General features: G+C 54.6%; 1 protein-coding gene across 5 annotated transcripts in view; it reads right to left on the reverse strand.

The window, feature by feature from the left end:
- SEPT5 (septin 5) overlaps positions 1–18,270 on the reverse strand; it is a 39,102-nt gene that overhangs the window by 12,082 nt on the left and 8,750 nt on the right. The window contains exon 3 of one of the 5 annotated variants that reach the window (XM_027689699.1): positions 6,885–6,948. The exons of 2 other annotated variants lie outside the window; for them this stretch is intronic. In XM_027689699.1, the coding sequence (XP_027545500.1) occupies positions 6,885–6,899 (15 nt within the window). In that variant the 5' untranslated portion in view covers positions 6,900–6,948. Of the gene's footprint in view, positions 1–1,010; positions 1,103–1,134; positions 1,340–6,884; positions 6,949–18,270 lie in introns of those variants that run through there. 2 more of the 5 variants (XM_027689695.1, XM_027689696.1) reach the window with 2 other exon arrangements.

The following is an 18,270-nucleotide window of genomic DNA, read 5'->3' on the forward strand; positions in this document are numbered from 1 at the left end:
CTCTCCCAGTGTTGGCAGTGCTGTCTGTACCTCCAAGGCAGAGCACACTGCACAGCCTCCATCACACCCGTCCTTCCCAATCCCCTCACCACCTCTGTGGTGGAGATGCTTTTTAAAACAACCCAGGACTCATGTGACTTCTCCATTCAGCCAGGGGATAAATGAGGCCTTGCTGGGTCTATTCAAATGGGCTAAAATTAAGCATGATAGGACCACAGTATAGTATGGCCAGTCTTCGCGAACGAAGATTTGGGAAAGGTCTTTTACCTTTCCAGCCTGCGCAATGGATTTTTTAGGTGAGACACAGCCTGCGCTGAACTGAGCCCACCCTTTAATCCTAAGGTTCATCTGCCGGGGCCAAGCGAGCTTGGACAATGGCAGTGAGATCCTCAGGATGTAGGTTTGTTTAGGACCACAACAAATTCGAAGAATAGCCCCTATCAGGGCCTGGAGCGAACGCCAGAAATGATGGAGCTGTGCTAGGATCCTGGTGCTGCTGGCTCCGCTCCTGCAGGGGAAGGGGCCTGCCGCTGTCCCCGCCTGCAGCACAACCTTCCAGCTCCTCCCGGGCCCTTTCTGCAGCCGCTCCCCGGCCGGGCACGGCCCCAGCCCGGAGGGAGCCAGAGCCAGACCCTCCGCGTCCTTTCCCCGCACAGAGCCCCGAGCAGCGCCGGGCATCGCCGCGGCCATCGGGCCTGGGCCGAGCACCGCAGCACTGGGGCTGAGCACCGCAGCCTCGCAACCCTCGCCCACCAGCGCTCGCTGCAGAGAAGGGACGCGGGCCAGCAAAGCACGGCATTAACGCGCTGTTAATTAACGCAAACTGGACTGCGTGTGGGCACACAGCCCGCCCTGAGCCCCCCCCGCGCACAAACGCCATTCTCGGAGGGAATCACTGCACCAAATCACCAAATCACCGAAATGTCGCACATCTCCGGCCGCGCCGCTCGCCCTCGGCCCCGCTCCCGGGGGCTGCTCCCCTCCCTGTGTCCCCGCCATCCCTCCCTTACCAGCGCCTCGCCGCTCCTCTGCTGCTCAGAGGGCTCCTCCCGAGCCGCACACGCCCGCTCGGGCACCATCCTCCCCCCGTGTCCCGCCGCTGCCCGGCTCCGCAGCGCTATAAATACCCCGTACCTTCAGCCGGCCCGGGTGGCTCCGCGGTGCCTGCGGCCGCGGCGACAGCAGCCGCTCCGCCAGCAGCTCCTGCAGGATGAGCGCGTCCATGAGCGGGACGGACGGACGGACGGACGGACGGACAGCCACCGCGGGCCCGCCGCAGCGCCCCAACCCATGTGTTGTTCCCCGCCGGCCCTCGGCAGATCCATGCGGCAGAGCCCCCCCGCCCACACACACGCGGGGCCGGCCCGGCCGCGGGGCCGGCGAGGAGCGGCGGGGAGCGGCGGGGAGCGGCGGGGAAGGCTCGCAGGCTCCCAGGCAGCTGCCCGGGATTTCCTGCCTCCGCCCGTGCCGCGGGAGGAGCCTGCGGCAGGACAGGACAAAGGCCAGGGCGGCCGGGCCGATGTCGCCGCGGTGTCCCCGCACGGGCCGGATGCTGTCCCTGCCACTCCGCCCGACAGATGGGCTCGTTCGGCTGCGGGGTTTCAGCAGAGATCCTGCCTGACGCAGCCGAGACAAAGGTTTGCTGGAGGAAACCTGCTCTCAGCAAGAATGTGCCGATTATGGCTGTGTGGGTGACGGTCTCAGGGGTCTGGAAAGCTCCCAAAAAGCAGGGCCCAAACGTAGCCCCCAGATCCTAGTCTTGGTTGATGTGGATCTGCTTCCACATGGTGCAGGTTCATCTGTTGTCCAGACTCTATTGCAGCCTCATCTCTGAATCCAGTTGGAATAGCAAACTGGATGTATTCTGGACCTTACAACCACCTCAGCTTCAAAGACATTTCAGAACAAGGAAGTATCTGCATGTTTGTTAAGCAGACAAACCCAGCACACCACAGAATTAATTTAAACTTCGAGTCTGGGTTCTGAACCTGCCTATAAGATCTGCTTTCCACCATTCTGTGCAGCCACAGAAACCAACTGGGGGGTAATACCACAGCATGCATAATGAAGTGACAGGAGGTGACGGCACTTGTGGTGCTGGAGGAACCTGTCCCTTGCCACACAGCTTCCTGAGCAACTCTCTGCTCACCCATGGGAAGGACACATTCAGCTGTACTCCTGCCCTGCTCCCAGAGCTCCCACTGCTGCTCTGGGAACTGCAGGTCTCTGGCAGTGGCTCCACAGAGCACCTGACTTGCAGGGTCTGCACTGGTCACCCTGGGACCACAACCCGGGGTCTCCACCAGGCCCCCAAGTCTGGCTGGCACCAGGTTCTGCCACAATGTACTGAGTCATACAAGGTCCAGTGGCCTGAAGTCTGGAGGCAGCTGAGAGTGGAAAGGTCTTAGATATACACCACATGCTGAAAAAAAGGAAAGAAGAGGGAAAAAACCCCAGTGTTTTTACCTATGCTGCCATCCTGCCATCTGAGGGAAGGCAACGTCACAGGCACAAGGTCCTAAAGGCTGAGAAAAATAAATGGAGGAGAACTGGGAAACACTTCCAGAGCAGGAAACCTCCCACCATACAGCAGCTGTCATATCACATGCACGAAGCCCTTCTCCAAACCACCCTGCTCTGCCAGCAGTATCCTTAAATTACACCCACTGGGTTTTGCTCCCAGTGCATGCAGCAGTCAAGCAGAAGGCCTGGACTGCGATCCAGGAGTGGCAGGAATTGCCACTGCTCAGAACACGGCCCCGTTGGGCAGCTCGGCCCCTGCTCTGCAGTATTGCTCCTTTCCTCAGGGAGCTGACAGCCCTGCACGGCTCTCCCAGCCCAGTGGTAGGTCAAGCCGTGCTCATGACACCTTTTTTCCTCCCAGGTTCCCAACAGGTAATCAATCCCTGCTTTCCTGGCAGAGGACTCACCCTGGGGTCTGCAGCTTGCCCAGGACTGAGGAGCAGTGATGGTACAGCACTGCCTGCACTGGGCAGCAACAGCAGGGCCTTGTGGCTCACCAAAGATGCATCTTACGTGAGATAACGGGAGGTTTCACACCATAAACCACAATAGCTGCAAGCAAACCTCCTCCAACCCCCATGAATTTCATGGCTTGGAAAAGCCTTGTCTGAGGGCCACAGGCCACACGGCCACCAACCACAAGTATCTTCTAAGTGTCCCCACGAGCCCACTGCACCAAATCAGAGCATTCCTCTGAGCTGGGATCACAGATGAAGTCAACAAGGATTTAGTTGCGACAAAACCACAGTGTTGTTCATGGCCCCAGGAGCTGTGCTGACAGTGCAGAGAGGAACAAGGGACTGCTGTCTCCTGAGTGCCTTAAGCTCTCACACATCATACATGCTCTCAGGATGGGCAGTCAGGGAGGAATTCCAGTCAGAAGGCCATGCCTGGGAACTCAGAGAGCAGATTAGGAAAAGAAACTCAGAAGAGTAGGTCTTGGCTACAGAGAGCATCTTAAGGCTGAGTGGCCAATGCGATGGCTTCCACAATGATGGACAGTCCCAGACTCAGCCTCTTCTGTCCCTCCTAGAGATGCTCATCTTGCCTCCTCAGAGTCACCAAACCATAAATGACAGACTCATTCCTGTCCCTCAGATGTGCCCATGACACACCCAGAGCTGTTGGCTCAGGCTGGTCTGTGCAAACTTCCCAAAGAAAGATGAGCCACTCTTGTTTTGCCCTGTCCTGATCACCCTCCTCTCTTTCCACCCAGCCCCTGGAAATGCCCAGTGTAAACCCTGGCCTGCTCCTCCAGCAAGAAATCTGATGTATGACATCCTCAAGACAGGAAAAACAGCACACAGGACCTCTCATGTGTGGTGTGAAGCAGAGCTCAGTAAGGAAAATCTTTGCCCTTTCAATATCTAGAGCAAAACCTACAATGTTTTCTTGCACTGGCACCTCTAAACTCTCCAGGCAGGCGTTAGCAGCAGCACTCAGGGGTGAAGTGGGCTGCAGAATCCAGGTTTCTGACTGTCAGAGCAGAGCTTGGCCTGGCCCCAACCTGCCAAACAGCAAGGGCAACACAGGCTTGGGGTGCATCATCCCACCTCATGGACCAGCTCTCCTTTGTCAAACTGTGACAGCAGAGAGAGGTCCCCACCCACAGGGAAGCTGGTTTCTGGCAGATGTGCTGTGGCCCAGGGGCTGCAGTGCTCAGGCTCCATCCTGGGTGAACAACCAGGAGCATGTCACAGAAGGAAAAATCTTCAGCCTGATCCAGACAGACGCTCCTGAGCAGCACAGAGGGGGGGAACAGGAGCAGGGTCCCCCCAGGGATGCACCAGCCAGGCTGGCTGAGCAGGAGAGCTGTGAAAGGCACATCCAGGGCTTGGCAGGGGCAGCAGAGCCACGTAATAACAGCATTTATGTTTTTTCCTCTGAAGCAGACAAAGCTATTTTCAGAATTCCCCACAGAAGGGAAATTTTCTTCCTGGCTGTTTTCTAGGATGACGGGAAGGGCAGTTCCAGAGGAGTTGTTTGCTCAAGTGGAACAGGAGCAGCAGCAGGCAGTAAAACCACTCCCAGCTTGGACCAGGGTGATGGAGGCTGAGGAACTGCAGGTACCCTCCTTGCAGGGGCAGAGCTGGGAACCTCCAGGACTCAATTCCCACCTTCTTCTCCTGCTGCCTCCTCTCCCACTGCATGGAAAGTCAGTGCTGACTTCAGACAGATGAGTCTCATGGGCCCACACAGTCTGAACTCTGCTGCTCCATCACCAGCAGAGCTGCACACTCACCCTGAGGCTCCTGCTGACCTGATCAAAGGGGAAATGCCTTGCTGATCTAAACTCTGATGATTAACTTAACCTTGAACTTGCAAGCAAGGCTCTGTGTGAGTCGCTACTGGGAGCATCAGAGCCCTGACACTTCAGCCAGGCTTCATTCTTTGATGCTCAAGGAAAAGCAAGATACCAGGCCAGAGGTGAAGAAATCCCAAAGCACAGGATTAATACCCTGTACATTCAGTGCCACAAGCACAATCCACACAGCAACCAGATCTTGTCTTTTCTTTTACCTACCCCACAGGTCAAGCTTTAATTTCCGCTCAAGGATCACTGCTGTTTTGTCACCTAATCCCTCCAGAAATCTATCAAATTCCATTTCAAAGGTATTTGTGCTCCCTGCTTCCACTTGAAGTGCCTCGTGCTTCCCCAGAAGCACAGTGTGACTCATGCCACGCTTCCACTTCCAGCTCTCAAAAAGGACCAACGACCATAAGTTGCCTCCTGCTTGTTTAAACTCGTGACTCGCTCTGGAGCGAGATCACGGCGCTTCCTGCGCTCAGCTCCTCATCCCGGATAACCTGCAGGATGTGACAAGCCGGGCAGCCGTGGATGTGGCTGGGTCTCGGGCAGGCAGCCGTGGATGTGGCTGGGTCTCGGGCACAGCTCGGTCGCTGTGTCCCCTCCCCGGAGGAGCCGCTGCGGTACCGGCTCGTTCCACGCGAGGGAGAAGCGGGCCCGCGGCAGGGCCGTGTCCGAGCCCTTCCCCGGCCAGGGCCACGCGGGAACCCACGTGCGGCTCAAAACCGCCCCCCTCGCTGCTCCCACCCCGCACAGGGTCACAGGCACGGACACCTCCGACTGCGAACGCATTCGAAACCTTAGCACAGGGCGGAGGCTTCCAAATTTAGCCTGGAGGAGAAACCAAGTGGCGCAGGAAGGTCTGCGGCAGCCTCAGCACTGCCACTGCTCATCTCTCCCCCTGCTTCATTCTCCAGCTCTGCAGCACGAATCAGGCTTAAACAGAATGCCAGGCTCTCATCTCAAAGCCACAGCTGGGAAAACCAGAGAGAGGAGAGCCCTGCCAGCCCTGGGAAGCCAGGAACAGCAACACGTGGGAGACAAACAGGTACACGTTGCTCTGTGGCACAGAAGCTGGCTGGGCTTGGAGCTGTTTGGTAGGAGAGGATGGAAGATAGTGGTGATTTATCCTCTGAAGTGCAAGAGCACTGCTTCTTCCAGCTCTCAGGTTCTCCATCCAAATGGCAAGAGCCCCAGTGGTTTTGGAAGCTCTTGATGCATGTTAACATACATGACCAGGAAAAGGCTGGGGACAGGATCCTACAGAAGGTCCAGTTTAAGTTACAGGTAGTGGTCCCAGTCCTGCGATCCTTACTCACCGAGTAGTCCCTTTGAAATGGAGACGACTGCTCACGTGAGTAAGGGATGCAGGATCGGGCCTGTCTACCCCAGAGGCTGAATCCTGACCCGGAGAGGACATCCCGGCCCCTGAGCAAGGGAGACACTCCCGCCCAGGCCAGCGGGAGCCAACCCAAAGGAACCCAAAGGCATCACCGGGGAAGACAATCCAGGCCAGGGACCCCCGAGAGCCACTTCCCAGCCTCCCCATAAAAACAGTCTGTGCAAACGTCACTGCCCACACCAGTCTGCCCAGGGCTGGGCCCTGCCTCAGGACCAGCCTCTGCCTTTGCAGATGGATAATTAGATTCCCTTTCCATTTCCTTTCCCCTTCTGATGGTTTCTCTGGCTGGCAGTTCCCCTGCAGCCCTGCACAATCCAGCAGCATTAGTCAGAAGGAAATTCTGCTCCCTTCTTCCCCTGGATGTTGCTCTTGGTTCAATACAAACAGCAGAAATGAACTGTGGGATGATTTGAGTGCTTTGCTGCTGCAGCATTTGCCCTTTTCAGCTTGGCAAACACAACTTGCCCTCCCACACCTGCCCCTTCTCCCCGAGTGACACAGAAATCCCAGCGTGAATTCAATGACTGTTTTTGGCAATTGGAAGCAATTAGCTAATCACCAACACTCAGCTGGGCTGGGGCTGCAGCACACCTCCATTTATGAGCAGTGGTGCAAAACACTCCTTTTTGGGCAGGGCCTAAAGAAGCGTACCTGAGTCTCAGCCATGGTGTGAGGTGCTCTCAGAAAAAGATCATAACACCCTCCTGCAGGAAACCTGAGGAAGAGATGGAGCATTGATAAAACTGGGGTAAATCAACACAGAGCTGTCCCTCAGAGCTCCCAGAGAAGGGAAGGGATGTGTGCCCAGATGAAGTATCCACAGAGATCCTCACTGAGCATACAAGATGTCTGTCCTCCCCTGCCACTGAGCAGTGGCTTTCTGGGAAGCAATAGTGGTACCTGGAGCCCTGGTGGTTGCACAAGCAGCCCCAGGACCTGCAGAGATGCACAGACACATCGGCTCCACCTGACAGAGGACAGCAGGGGAGTTATCCTGCTGGGATTAGTGACTCCCCCACAGATCCTCCCTCACAGGAGATGTACAGACTGAGGTTTTCAGGGACAATCTGTCCATGCTGATCTCTTGTACCCAGTAACATACTGTGTTCTCCACGGGCAGTGTCCTGAGCCCATGCAGAGCACAGATCTCACAGCTCTCCAATGCCAACCCTCCAGACTCCCAGCTTCTACTCTGCACCTGGCTGCCCCCAGGAAGGGGCTGTGAAAAGCCTTTTGGAAGATTTCAGGAGCTTGCAGCTGACTGTCTGCCCTCTGATCCGTGCCAGCCCATGGCTGGCTGCCCACCAGGAGCGGGTGGAGCATTACCGGCTGTGCCAGGCTCGCGGGACACGAGGCCCAGACACTGCAGCCACTGAGCTGGGGGTGCCTCTTCCACCACTTGCAGCCTGGCTGGGCTTCCCAGGGCCTGGCCCACGGCACACACCAGTGACTGCACTGGATCAGAGCTGGCACAGCAGGAGTGTGGCTCTGTGTTCCCAAAGGGCATCGCAGCCCCGGCTGCCCCAGAGGTGCCCAGCACTGTGGGGGCCCTGGGACCAGCCAGGCAGACACAGAGCCTGGCACTTTGCTGCCTGAATGAGGAAGAAAAGGAAAGAGCTGCAAGGCAGCTGGGGAGCAGGATTGTTGCCCACTTGCCTGCAGCTGTGCAGCCATGCAGTGTTCACACCAGCCCTCTGTACCCAGTGCAGACACCCAGGCTGTGCCGGGGGCAGACATCAGAATAATCCAAAAGGGAATCGAGATGCTCTCCAACACCTTTCTCTCCCCTTCTCCCCCCCCTTCACTTGCTCCAGCAAACACCAGGCCTGGTTACACCTTTGCTGCACAACTTGCCACTTCCCTGTGCCCTGCAGCATGACTGGAGATTCACATTTTATTAAATGCTGTGATGATGGGAGAAAACTTCAAGTCACCGAACATCTAAATCAAACTGTGCTGTCAAAGGGAATTTAAACAGTTTCTTCCATACTTAAGACTAATAGTCAGTAACTGCTGAGTGTTGCTTCTCCTTATCAGAGGGATGCTGACCAGTATGGAAAAAATGAGACTAGTTAGTCTGAGTTTGTAGTGAAACAGAGCAAAAGATGAAGAAGTATCTGGCTCAGAGTCTCAGCAGAGACCGTGTTGGATACCAGGGAGCGCCCCAGGCCCTTCCACAGTGCAGGTGTGAACTGCAAGGTCTGGAACTCAGACCATTTACCCAGACTGATGGACACTGGCAGGTCCTGATGGCTCTGAGGGGCCCAGAGGAACACCCAGTCTGAGGCTGCTTGGACACAGCACAGCTCTCTGGGCTGGGAGGTGCTCCTGCAGCAGAGGGGTCCTGGCAGACACCCCAGCACAGAGCCAGGGCCAGCACCCCCAGCACAGCAGCCTTGTCTGCTCCAGCCCAGCCCCAAACTTCAGGAGCAGTTTTGCAGCAGTGAGAGGTTCCCCCTGACCACTGAGATGGTGCCATCTGCTTCCATTGATGTGCTGGCTCACAGGAGCAGCTACACAGCAAATGACTCCAGAGAGACTTTGCTCTCCTGAGCAAACAGGGACTGAACAGACAACCAGCTGGGACAGAGGCTGAACACACCCTCCCCAGAGCAACCCAGTACTTCCCTTCTGTGCAAAATGCACACCTGGGAGGCACAGCAGCCCTCCCACTTTGGTTTTGTGACCAAGCTCCATCATACACCCACTCACAGGCCACCTCCCTGTGGGCACAGAGCAGACAGCACAACTGCACTGACTGCTCTGCGTGGCACCACAGCAGAGGAGGAGTTGACAAAGTTGTTCCCACATCTCTTGGTCTGCACTCTACAAAGCCAAAAGGAATCTGCCACTGTTAAGCCAGGATCCTAAAATTAATAGCTACCAGGCTCTCTCTCTATATCACACTGTGCAAAGAAATCTTCACCAAGACACCTTCATGCTTCCATTTTTCTGTGCGCCTGCTTGGGCCAACCTGCCCCAAAAAGAGCCCGATGTGCCCGTGGTGTTTGTGCAGCCCTAAACAGCACAAAAGCACAAAAAGCAGAGAGTGGAGATGGGAGAGCCCAGGCAGCTTCTGAACAGAACAGCAGGAGGAGGAAAGGGATGCAAACTGGGGACACCCTGTGTGGGGAGGGCTGAGGAAATACTGGCCCTGTCTGGCAGCTGAACTGAGGGAGGACTTTGCCACCTCAGTTTACCAGTCACACCTGCCTTGGCAGGGAAAACAGTCCTCTTGCTCAACAGGAGGTTTCATACCATAAAACAGATTGCTTAATTCTTGGCAATTTGTGCTCAGCAACTACCCTTTTCCTGTGGTTGCTGCTTCCTCTCTGAGCACACATTTTTTCAGAGCCAGAAGAGACATTATGCTCCTCTCAGCCTGCCCTGGGCCCTGCAATTCCCCTCAGAGATTCCTCTCTTTGGAAGATCTGGTGCCTGTGGTAGACTCACAGCCACGGCAGAGAGCAGCAGAACATGCACTAACTTCTCCTTTCCTTCACAACAAAGTCTTCCTGGTCTTGCTTGGAGAGAGTGGAACTGAGTGTTCCTGGAGAACAGAGCTCTTAGGTGAGAAGGGATGGAATTCAGGACATACCAGGAACAAAACCCAGCAGTAGTTACACACTGTGATCCTGCAGTAGCAGCAACCAAAATCCTACAGCATCCTACACAGCTCCAGGGAGGGAATCCTTCCCATTATGATCTTGTCCTACTGCCTCAATCCCATCACCAGCTTCTCTGCCTGCCTGTGGTTTTGATTATCCCACCTCCAACCACACCCCTCTGGAAAAGGTAGCTCTGGATCACCTGGATCACACTCAGCCCCACACCAACACAGCACCAATGCTGCAACCAGAGGCAGGAGGGCAGCCAGACCTCAGGTCTGGCTGGAAAAGAGCTTTCCCTAAAGTGTATCCTCCTGTAACTTGTGGTGTTTAGTGTAACAGCCTGAGCACAAGAGCTTCCCTCGCTTCTCCAATCTGCCTTTGCTCTGCTGTCACAGATTGTCAAGCTGTCCCACTCAGCCCTGCTCTGCTCAGCTCTGCCCAGGAGACACTTCCCAAAGCCCCAGACACAGTGACATTGCCACCCTGGTCCATGACAGCCCTGCCCCAGTCACCCCGAGGCTGCTCCTGGGGCCCTTATGCCTTGCAGAGAGCACAGAGTGCCTGCACACAGCCAGCTTCAGCCACACAGACAGGGTGCTGAGCAGGGAGGGCAGGAGAGCCTGTACAGCCCAGCTGAGCCTGGAGGGCAGGAGAGCCCCTGCACAGCCCAGATGAACTTGGGAGGGCAGGAGAGCCCCTGCACAGCCCCCGGGCACAGCCAGGCTCGGGCAGGCAGGACCCGCTGCCAAGAGCTCCCCGAGCAAAGGCAGAGCCCGTGCCCCTGCCCCAGGCTGCCAGCTCGGCCCGGAGTGGGGGCAGGCCCCAGGCAGTGCAGCAGGGCTGGGCACAGAGCCCCATGTCACCACCCCAGCTCCAGAGCTGACAAACCTCCCGCCAGGGACAGACAAAGCCTCCTTTGTTCTGGCACACGAGCCTGTTCCAGGCTCCCGCCCGGACACATCTTTGCTGTGCCCTCCTGACTCCGGCAGCAGGCCGGGCTCGGGGACAATGGCCCCTTTCTGGGATGCTGCCGGGGCTCACACACAGGAGGCCACAGATGCAGGGCACTGCCAAGGGCCTGAGCCTGCCAGGCAGCCAGCGCTGGCACCGTGTGTCCGTCACCACTGCCAGCAGCACAGGCCTCCCTGGGGCTCCACCGACCCAAACTCCTCCTCAAGGGCAGGGCAGAGCTCTCTGCCACCCAGCCAGCCCCCTCCTCTGCCACCCAGCCAGCCCCCTCCCCTGCCACTGCACCCCAGTGCCCGGGCACAGCTGTGGGTGCTGAGCAGAGGGGAAAAAAGGGAAATTTTTTAACAAGGTCCCTTCTTGTCCCTGCACTTCCAGCTCGTTTCATCACTTACAGGCATGGAGACAATTCTGAGGTGGGAAGGAGGAAAATGGGACTGTAAGCTCTTGTCCTCACCGTGACATAGTCACGACAGGATCCGTTTCCAGTGCCTGCTCCCAGTGCAACAGGGAAGAGGGGCAGGAGGGCTGGGGGAAGTCTCTGGCTAGATCCCATGAATAGTTAAACTCTCCCCATGTAGCAGTGGTGGGAGGGGAATTTCTCTCCAAGTAAGAGCTGATACCACCTGGGATGAGGCCAAGAGAAAAGCAAATTCCTTTAGTGAACTTATCCCCCTCCTGCAGTGCCTACCCAGCTACAGGGAGTTCCCTCCACAGCCACACAGCTGCAGGGACATGAGAAAAGACTGGTTTTATCTTCCCAGCCATAGCCCACCACAGCCCAGCATCCCTTCAGCTTCAGATGGAACCAGAAGACAACCAGGCTTAAGGGGAAGTGGCTGGACTGCCCCACGTGGCTCATGAGACAGTGTTTGGAACCATCCTTACTGGAAAACAGGGACATTTACAGAAACCCAGAGCTGTGCCTGACAGAGCAGCTCCAGCAGCCAGGGTAGAGCTGGGCTTGCTGGACACTGGCACATCCACGGACTCCAGGCTCCAACTGTGCAAGAGGAAATCTTGGCCACCTCAAAATAGCAGAAATCAAGGCAGGAGGAAGAAGGGCCCTTTGCCATGTCAGGAGGGAGAAATCCCTGGTAGTTCCTGCAAGCAGCATTGTCTGTGGTCTCCTGAGCTCCCCACCACTATCCAAACCTGGAGCTGACACCCCTGCTGGCTCCCACCCCATGCTCCAGATCCTCAGATCTCTCACTGACATCTCAGCTCCTAAAAAGCAAACCCTCCAGGAGGGCTCTGATCCCCTTTTCCACTGGTCCATTGGGCCCTCAGATACAAAGAACCCAGCAGGGACTCTTCCAGCCAAGCACATCCCCTCAGCACCTTTCCACACCACCACACAATTGCTCTGAGCACATTTTCCAGCCAGGCACGGCTCAGCACCCTGCAGGACAGGACAGGACTTTTCATCAGGGAACTGCTCCAAAATGTGACATTTCCAGAAAGGCCTCTTGTCCAGCTGTGCTTTTTGGACCCTGGTTTTTGACTTCTCCTTCCTACTTCCCCCCACTGTGGCATGTAGAAAGATGAGAACAGAGAGACAAAAACCCCCACAGCCATCAGCCACTTCCCCCCCTTGCAGAGCTGTAGTGCCTGGCAGTGGGGAACCCCTGGGAGCACCATGTTACAGCCCACCTGGCCAGGGACAGCACCCAGGGACAGCCCTTTCCTCGGGCAGACACACAGGGCTGGCTCCCAAACTGGGGCTGTTCTCTCCACCTGCACAAACAGGACACACCACAGCTCCTGTCCCCTCCCTGAAGAGGCACAACCTCTGCAGAGAGCAGCACAACAGCTCAGACATCCCCAGCAGCCCTAAATCCTGGTAAGGGGGGCAGACAGGACCTCCTGGGGCTGTACCCACACTCGGGGGGCTGGCAGAGCCCACCCTGTCCGTGCCCAGGGCTGAGGAGGCACAGGGCTCTCCTGGAACCCCAGGGCTCTCCTGGAGCCCCAGCCCTCGCCTGCACCCTTCAAAGAGCAATGGAAGGTCTGGCAGTGCCTCCAAAGGCTGCTCCACCTCAGAGCTGGAGACAGATGAGGTCATCTCCAGTCTGAAATCACTTCCCTTCCCAAGCTGCTCTCAGGACTGCGCCACAGATTCAGAAGAGTGGGATGGGTGAGGAGGGAAACCCAAACCAACTGAGCATGTTCCCCATTAAGAGCTCACCACTTTATTTATTTCTGCCATCTGAACCCTCCAGCCTCCCTCCTTCCCCTGCAGGAACAAACCTGGCAGGGACTGTTTTAACAGCAGGGTATGGCACAAGCTGCACGGGACTGCACTCGACCCCCAGCTCTCCAAATCCAAACCCCAGCAGAGCAGTGGGGAGAAATCACCTCTTGGTGCTGTCAGACGAGCCCAGCCACACCCTCTGCCTTGTGCCCAGCTCCACTGCCAGCCTTCCACTGCAGCAGCCCAGCTCTGTCCCCACACACAGTGCTGGGAATGGTTTGTACTGGCAATGCACAGAGCACCAGCACCACAACCCTGTGGCTTCCACAGCACAGCCACGTTCTCCTCTGTGAAAATGGCCACATTGGTCTGGGGGGCAGCAGGATTCTCCTGCCTGGACCAGGCAGTACAAATGTCTGAGGAAACACACTGAGAGAAGAAGGTGAAAATTCAGGTCACCAGCACAGGGGAACCCTATGGAAAAGAGCCTTGCAGTGGCCACCCTGGGCCAGGAGAAACCAGACTGACAGTTTAGTGGTGTTATTTTAAAAACACACTGACCACAGATGAATCAGTGTCTCATTCTTGGAGGCTCCAACCTGACCACAGCACCCAGCAGTGCCTGAGGCAATAACAGCCAGGACACAGCCCTGGCACAGTTCCCTCCCACAGGCAGGGGGGTTTGCCCTCAGCCCAGGGTTTGCTCAGCACAGGAAGGCACTGAGGTTTTGTGTGTTCCTTCCCAGACTCCCAGTCTCATTGCCATGGCAGATACTGGATGGGGCCATTCAGCAGCAAATGCAGCTGCTCTGATCCTGCACTGTCTGGACCCAGCCCCAGTGCAGCCCGTGCTCATGGCCTGGGCCTCACTGGTGCCACAGCAGGGACTGGACCCAGCCAGACACAGCTGTCACAGCCTGGGCTTCAGCTCTGTCCCCCCTAAAGCAGAGGGGATGTCCCTGCAAACCCCCCCAGCCCTGGCTGGGCCAGCAGTGCCTGTGGATCCCTTGGGGCTCCGGGGCTGGAAGGCACTGAGGAAGGTCCTGCCCTGCACCCAGACACCCTGGAGAGCTCTGAGCCACCTACTCTGCCCACCAAAAACCTCACCAACACCAGGTGTAGGAAAGTCCTGCTCTCCATCAGCTTCACTCTTTTCCAATACCCAACCTCTTGTGCAGGAATGGACATTCTGTCTGCAAACAACTGTACGTGAATAATCCTGCAAGTGAGAGCAGACCTGCACTAATGCTGACACAGAGTCTTCCTGTATGTTGGGGGGTTTCTCTTTTTATTATTTTTATTTTTAAATTGCTCAGGATGCAGGTAAAAGCCATTCAGACTGAAAGCAAAGGCTTCACTCAGGGCAGCTTAGGAAGAATCAGCCTGTACTGTATTTGAGGAGCTCACAAATAAGATACAGGTAAACATACAAAACCATGCCCTGAGTTTTCCAAAACTATAGGCTGGAAAGATTCACTCAGGGACTGTTGAATATTCTGGGCAGCAAGACCTGAGGATATGGAAGAGATGCTGTGAAAACATTACTATATTAAGAACAACATTAAGTAACCTAATTCAAGAAAAAGCTCTTCCCAGGATTTCTCCCTGCAAAGGAATTCCACAGACCTAAGGACACTGGTGCCCTGGCGAAGTCAGAAATGAAGGTTCTATTTTCCTTTTCCAGTAATACTTAGATTTAACTGTATAAACTGTTCCCCTGGGAGCAGATCCTATTTCACTGTTTATGCAAGAGCCTTAGAGTTGGACTTTAAAGGTGAAGGCACCAACTGCCCAATGCAGGGAGCCCAATCAGTCCAGATGTTCTTGCTCCAGCAAACAGCTGCCTCACTGCAGTTCTCTCCAGTTCTCTGCCCTGCTGTCATTGGCATATCCAGAAGGAGCAGAGCCCAGGAGGACTGGGCAAGCATGGCCTCAGTTATCACCAATGCAAAAGGTGAGAAGAGACCTCCAAGAGCAAAGCCTGCTGAGTTTTCCATGCTTAAAGATGAGTCTGAAGGAGGATGAAGAGGACAATTTTCAAAAGAAGCAAGGTAGGATGAGGTTTAAGAGCACTGCTCCACAATGAAACATCTCTGCCAAACAGAATCCCTAAAAAACAAAGCAGCATTGTAAAAATTTCAGTTTCAATAAAGAAACCAAAGTGTTAGATGGCCATGATCCTTTCACAGAGCTACAGCTCTCACTGATTTTTTGAGGCAAAGATGAAAGGGCCATTCAGAACGGCCTGGAACACACCTCCTGCAGTATTTTCACAGTTATTTTCCTTCACCTACCCCTTTCCTGGACCTAATCCATGGGCCACGGTACATGAAAGGCAACTGTAAGCCTGGCACCAGGTATGTAAATTCCACAGCAGCAGCAGTGTCCTCATGAGAGCTGGGGAGAGCTCTGCCTGCACAGCAACTCACAGCAGCCAGAGGGATGGAGGGGGAGAGCAGTGGCAAGGCTGCTCACCACAGCCAGATTTATAAAAATACAGCAGGTATCTGGCTCCTCTCAATTTCAAAGGACTTGGGCACTTTCATCTGTGTTTAAAGAAGGCTGGCTCTTGGTTCATGTTATTGCAAACTAAAAAATTTGCCTTCAAAATAACTATATTGTACAATGGCCTTTGTGGAAAAGCTTATGTTTCATCCTACAGCCTTTCATCTCCACACCACCAACCCAGACAAGAGAAAGTGTCAGCTCCTTGGTTAATCCAGAATACAGATATAAAACAGTCTCAGGCACTGCAAGGAGGATCACTGCCTTTGGGGCAGGGACAGCCCCCAGTTCTGGGCTGGCACAGTGGGAACCTGCAGGGCTGTGGCCCAGGAGAGGCTTCCCAGCCCCAGCAGCACACAGACACTCCAGAACCTGCCACTGTGCCACGAGGCCACGCTGAGCTTCACACCAAAAACAAGGAGATCAGAGCTGCTGGTATCATCTTCCAAAAAAAGGCACAGGGTTTAGAACCCAACTCTGCCATTTTGGCAAATTCCATCACTGAAAATTCAGTATAAATATAAAATACTGTGGCCAGACCAGGGAACCCAGTTTGACCAGGACAGAGCTGCAATACCAGTATTGTCCTGACAAAGTCTCAGGGATGGTATTTTCTGCCAAATTCAAGGCTGCCATTTTGCCTTGGCTTAGGAACAAACCTTGGCATCCAACTGGACTGCAGGAGACAGAGACTGAAGAACTAAATCTTGCAGAGGGTCATTAAAAGACATGCATTCAAAATCATATTGCTCCTCCGAAAATCCTTTCCACTTTCTCCCCTGAAAAACTGAGGGAGAAAGCAACCACAAAAGATTAGTGTCCCAAGCTAATAACCCATGTCCTTGCATCAGGGACACAGCCCAGTCACTGGCACACTGGGTTCTCCAGAACATCTGTCCTTTGCAGATCACACTGCTGTGACACTGCTCTTTGCTGCTGTTTCAATCTTGATTTCCACTGGGAAGTTCATCCAGTCAGAGTCATCAATATACTCTCTGCTTGCCCTGTAGCTAAACTGTTAACAGTCCTGATCAGAAGGGACAGATAATTGTGGAATCCTCCCTCCTGTGGATTTTGCAGTGATATTGCTGATTTCATAAATCTCTTTCTGGGTTCCACCTGAAAGTAACAAAAATGGCAGAGTGCATGAGATACAGGATGGGAGGTGTAACACAGCAGGCACTGGAACAGCAGAGTTCATGAAAATGTCACCTTTGAAATGATTATGATGGATTTTTAGAAGTCAGAGTGAAACTGGACCAAAGAAGATATTAGACAAGACAGGAAGTCATCTGAGTGTAAAAGCTGTAGCTGTTGGACACACAAGGGGCAGCAACACGCAATGTTGGAAAGAACTTGGAAGCAATGGAGTGGAAAAAATTGCATTTGCTAGGCTGTGTTTTCCTAGGAGGCAACCAAAGGAAATGGAAACAGCCACGGAGGTGAGGCAGGGGAACAAGGCAGCAGGAGAGAAGCTGGGCTCAGGCAGAGGGGAGTGTCACACCAGACTGGCCAGACTTGGCAAACTGAGTCCCCAAGCCCCTGAAAACCCCTGGTTTAACCCAGAGACCTGGCTGTCCCTGCACTTCACAGCACCCTCATGTACTCCTAGAATACATGCAGTTCTTTCCCTTCTCACCACCAGTTTCAAGGGTGTAAGAAGGGAAAGAAATATCTATAACATGAGGATTTCTAACCTCCAGTGCTGAGGGACAGGGCAAGGATGGAGTAGGTCTGGTTTTATGTGCAAAAGGGAACGTGCTCCCTCACCTGCACACCTCTGGAACAGACTAATTCCCCTGCACAAAACCAAAGCAACAGTGTCAGGCCAAATTCATGGCCTAGTTTTAAGAAATTTTGATAGGACTCCTTCTTGATGTAAATCTGCCATAAGTGGGGAAATCAGTTTTTCTTTTCAGGCTCATTTATAAACCATTGCCTTGCGAACACAAAGCAAGATCTGCTTCCTCTGCTGGGGAAAACACATGCTGGCCTATTACTGCAGGATGCCAGCCAAGAGGTGGGTGGATGCCCTAATTATTTTAATTTTTTTGAAAAATAATAAAGGAAAAAGGTTATTTGCCACGAAGGAAAATCCGTAAACCCCCGAGGGACAAGCTCTGGGTACCCAACACACATGGATCCACTGGAGCCACAACTGAGCTCAGGGCAGACACAGGGGGGCTGAGGAAGCAAGAGCAGCGACTCATCCAGACATTTCCTGGATGTCCACTGGCATTAATGTCATGACAAGTGGGATCTGAGTCCTTCAAAATGCCCATATCTGTGCTGGGAGCTCTACCTTGCAGGGACACACCCAGTGCAGGATGCAGCACAGGAACAGACATGGGAAGAACCATCCACACACTTCACAAAGAACCAGGAGATGGGTCATTAAGCTTTGAGACTAACAAGCCCTATTATATCCCTCATTAGCAACCCCATGCACACACTGCACTGCTGCCACATGAAGGGCAGCTCCAATAACACCATCACTTGTTTACCAAGAGAACAATTCTGCCATTGCCTGGCACCTGCCCATGACAGTGCGACCACGGGAGCAGCAGGGAGGTGTTTGGATGGCACTGGGCATTCAGACAAGGCAGCAAACGCCTGGCACTGGCTGGAACCTCTGAGCAGCTGCTGAGGACCAGCCCCAGCACCTCAAACAGAAAGGCTTTCACTGCCATTAATGAGAGCTGCTGCAGATGATGCCATCCCCAGCTCTGGGATGGCAGCAGCCTCTGTTCAGGGACCATCC

Source organism: Neopelma chrysocephalum, unplaced genomic scaffold, assembly GCF_003984885.1.
Source record: "Neopelma chrysocephalum unplaced genomic scaffold, ASM398488v2 Primary Assembly neopelma1_77, whole genome shotgun sequence".
NCBI lineage: Eukaryota > Metazoa > Chordata > Aves > Passeriformes > Pipridae > Neopelma > Neopelma chrysocephalum.